This window comes from Marmota marmota, unplaced genomic scaffold, assembly GCF_001458135.2.
Source record: "Marmota marmota marmota unplaced genomic scaffold, marMar, whole genome shotgun sequence".
Taxonomy (NCBI): domain Eukaryota; kingdom Metazoa; phylum Chordata; class Mammalia; order Rodentia; family Sciuridae; genus Marmota; species Marmota marmota.
Window position 1 is genome coordinate 12,986,415 of NW_025999913.1, and position 4,097 is coordinate 12,990,511.

At 43.6% G+C, this 4,097-nt stretch overlaps 2 protein-coding genes and 1 non-coding gene across 4 annotated transcripts in view; all 3 read left to right on the forward strand.

Moving 5' to 3' along the window:
* The window catches only part of Cap2 (cyclase associated actin cytoskeleton regulatory protein 2), a 128,891-nt gene that overhangs the window by 117,627 nt on the left and 7,167 nt on the right, over positions 1 to 4,097 (forward strand). For both annotated transcript variants that reach the window (XM_015494051.1, XM_048799830.1), the window contains exons 9-11: positions 361 to 533; positions 1,617 to 1,740; positions 1,826 to 1,908. In XM_015494051.1, coding sequence (XP_015349537.1) covers positions 361 to 533; positions 1,617 to 1,740; positions 1,826 to 1,908 — 380 coding nt within the window. The remainder of the gene's footprint in view (positions 1 to 360; positions 534 to 1,616; positions 1,741 to 1,825; positions 1,909 to 4,097) is intronic.
* Positions 3,329 to 3,435, forward strand: LOC125615624. Its single transcript, XR_007346303.1, has one exon. It is a non-coding gene; the product is annotated as a U6 spliceosomal RNA (small nuclear RNA).
* Positions 3,439 to 4,035, forward strand: LOC107149277 (RNA guanine-N7 methyltransferase activating subunit). The gene has a single exon (XM_015494052.2). It carries the CDS (start codon positions 3,528 to 3,530, stop codon positions 3,885 to 3,887), a length of 360 nt encoding a protein of 119 aa, XP_015349538.1. The 5' UTR covers positions 3,439 to 3,527; the 3' UTR covers positions 3,888 to 4,035.

Genomic DNA, 4,097 nt, shown 5'->3' on the forward strand with positions numbered 1-4,097 from the left:
TTTTTTTTTTTTTTTTTTTTTTGGTCTGTTGCAGAATTTCTACCACCCTAAAGACAGAGGGCCTCAAGTTAAAAAGTGCCCATGGTGCTTCTATCAGTATAAACTTACACAGGATCCCTGTTCCCCTCCCCCACACACACACACACACACACACACCAACCTCCATTCTGCTCTCTGTCTCTCTGAATTCGGCTGCTCATTTCCATCAACTTTTAACTAGGCAGCAAGAGACACCATTAACATGCTCAAAACTACTCTGTAACAAAAATAGCACCACCAGAAGTTCTGCTTGTTTACATTAAGCATCTTTCCTTTTGCATATGTCATAAAGAAATGTGCCCATGTGTGTTGCTTTCCTAGGGCTCCGGCATGTCACAGACGACCAGAAGACATACAAGAATCCCAGCCTGCGGGCCCAAGGACAAGTGCGATCTCCAACCAAATCCCACACTCCAAGTCCCACGTCTCCCAAATCCTCTTCTCCCCAGAAACATGCTCCAGTGTTCGAGTTGGAAGGAAAGAAGTGGAGGGTGGTGAGTGAAGACCTTTGACCTGTGTTCTTCACACACTTTGATGAATGCACCACCCATTTTCCTGGGTCTTGAGAAAGGACGCTGGCTGGAGGAGGCACTGTGCATTTCCAAATGCTTCCATAAATTTTTTCTGACTCTTATGCATTATTTTCTTCAACATTTTTAAAGTTGTTTTTAATTGTGGTAATATGCACGTAACATAAAATTTACGCATGAACCATTTTAAGGGTACATTTTAGTGGCATTATTAAGGGCAGTGACGTTGTTGTGCACCATTACCACCATCCAACCATGGAACTCCATGGAACTCTCTGCATCTTGCAGATCTAAAACCCTGAGCCCAGCATATGATGCTCCCCTAGCCTCCTGCCCGCAGCCCCTGGTGACCACCTTCTCCTTTCTGTCTTTGTGAATTTGACTACTCATTTCCACGAGCTTCCAACCAGGCAGTGAGAAACCACAATAGCTTGTGGCCTGGGGAAGGTGTGCCCCGTTCTGATCCGCATAGTGTTCCCTTGGTACCCCTGATGGAGGCCCTGATACAGCCGTACACTACCGCTGCCACCCCCACCTTCAGGGCTAACGCTGTGAGCAGGACAAGGACATTTTGAAAGTGGAGAAAGCTAGTGTCCTCTACATTCCGGAGAGCATCCCAGAAGCATAAGGACCAAATCCCTGGAAAGGTTGTCATGGCCTGAAAACACAGTGGAGCGGAACCGCTGTTGTGTCCCTTCAGCAGCCCCTCTGCCAATCTCCTACGTGGCACAGTGGATTTTGCTGCAGGATCAAGGCCTTGGCATCAATCTCTCCACAGCTCTCACACCCATGCTTCAGCCCCATCCACTCACCAGGGAGCCAGTACCCGATGCTTGCACATTGACACTGACCCCCTTCTAGGCAGTTCCATCCATTTTCGTCATTACAATGACAAGGTAAGGCCTGGCGGTGCCTGGAAGGACATGGATCTGAAACAAAGAGCACCCTGAAAAGCTATCATCCCAGCTGTATAGTGACTTCTGTGCACGGTGGACTTGTTTATCTGTATATTCTCGTACATAATATTTGTGTCTGTTTTAATTTTAGGAGTATCAAGAGGACAGGAATGACCTCGTGATCTCAGAGACTGAACTGAAACAAGTGGCTTACGTTTTCAAATGTGACAAATCGACACTCCAGATAAATGGGAAAATAAATTCCATTACCATTGGTAGGGCCAAGGGGCGGCTCTGTGTTCCTCTGGTGGGTTGTGTTCAGGCATGCTGTGAGTATTTAGTGGGCTTTTCCCCCTCTAGATAACTGTAAGAAGTTTGGCCTGGTGTTTGACAATGTGGTGGGGATCGTGGAAGTGATCAACTCCAAGGACATTCAGATCCAGGTAAGCAGCCCTTCCAGCCCTGCTCCACCCTGGCCATGGCCCCACATGCACCGCCCACTCTGCCTGCAGGGGGACCCTCACTCCTCCACATCCACCCGGAAAACTCCTGCTCCTGTTCTTTCCAAACATAGCTCTGTTGTTGCCTCTTCTGGCTCATCCTGTCTTTCTTCTGAGCATTCACTCCCCCATCCTCTGCCTCTAACACATCCCTCTACTGGTTTACTGTCTATTTCAAGGACAACTAACTAATCTTTACAGCTCCAGAGATTTGCACAGGACCTGCACACAGTAGTTGTCTAATAAATAAATGTTTGGTGGATTGGAATGGATCGATTACTGTGTGTGTAAAAATACTAAGCAGATTTCTCAGTGTAGCACCATCATCCCCGGGAAAATTATGGCACTCTTCCCCAACCCTACTGGGAAAATTGGTCTTAGAAGAAAAATTCTTCTTAAGAGTTAGTGAGGTAATCAGAAAAACACCTGGGAAGTCAAAATTGAAATTGAATTTTCAAAAAACCTGTAGTCGTTTAGTAATTTTGCTTTAGTCAAATGGGATTTAACGATACACCAAAAATCTAGAGGGTGTCTCGTATCTTTGGCCAACTGTGACTTCTGTCTTTGGCTACATTTTTCCTATTGTTAATTATCCTTCACCACCTGATACTTCCCAAGAATGTTTGTTCAAATTAGATTTTGACTGCACAAATCTTTTTGCTTTCCTGACACTGAGAATTAAACCAGGGGTGCTCTAACATTGAGCCACATCCCCAGCTCTTTTTGTTTCCTTTTGAGCCAGGGTCTCACCTCAAAATTGCAATCTTCCTGCCTCAGCCTCCCAAGTTGCTGGTCACCACTGAAACCTTTAATTAGAGTCCCCTGTGTGCACATTTACATTTCACTGATGGTAATTTTAGAAGTTAGTTTTGCGTGTGTCTGTCAAATGGAAATAATCCTGACTGGGCATCAGGACACCTGGGCACTAATGCCAGCTCTGGAGCTATAGCTGATAGTATTAGGAAAAAGTCAGAGAAGCTATACTACATTCTGTCAGCAAAGTAAGAGTATCTTGAAAAATGCTACAGAAAAACTCATACTTAATTTAAAACTTTAGAATTGCCATTAAAGTCAGAAAAATAAGAAAATTACTTCCATCATTGCTTCTAGTGATGTATTAAAGGTACAATCTGTGCAATAAGATGAGAAAAATAATTGAGGGATATAAAACTGGAAAAGGAAGAACAAAGATGTCCTTATTTGCCAACAAAATGATTGCCTTGGGCTGGGGTTGTAGCTCAGTGGTAGAGCTCTTGCCTAGCATGTATGAGGCACTGGGTTTAATTCTAAGCACCACGTATAAATAAATAAAATAAAGTCCTATTGACAACTAAGAAAAAATATTTTTAAAAATATGATTGCCGTGCTCGCTTCGGCAGCACATATACTAAAATTGGAACGATACAGAGAAGATTAGCATGGCCCCTGCGCAAGGATGACACGCAAATTCGTGAAGCGTTCCATATTTTTGCGTTCTCCTGTGTGGTGGGACTGGAAGTCGCCACCGCCGCGAGGCTGGCCGGCGGGATCTGGACAGACACAGCCTTTGGCGGAATTTCAGGATGACTGACACTTCTGAAGCTGTTCCAAATTTTGAAGAGATGTTTGCGAATAGATTCACAGAAGATGATAAAGAGTACCAGGAATACTTGAAACGTCCTCCTGAAATGCCTCCAATTATTGAGGAATGGAATAGCAGATCTGGTGGAAACCAAAGAAATAGAGGCAATAGGCTGCAAGATAACAGACAGTTTAGAGGTAGGGAGAGCAGACGGGGATGGCCAAGTGACAATCGATCAAATCAGTGGCATGGACGATCCTGGGGTAACAATTATCCCCCGCAACACAGACAAGAACCTTACTATCCACCCCAATATGGACAATATGGTTACAACCCACGGCCTCCGTATGGTTACTATTGATAGAAATGTCAGTGTATTTTAGAAAAACCATTTACTTTGTTAACATGACAAAGGTTTGTGTGTCTTTTCTTGGTCATAGTTTCAATTCATTTAGAATATGGATTATTATTTTTTTGGAATTTAAGATTAAAAAAATAATCTTACTGGATAGATGTTATTGTTCCTGGGAATAAATACTCCCCTAAAAAAAAAAAAAAAAAAAAAAAAATG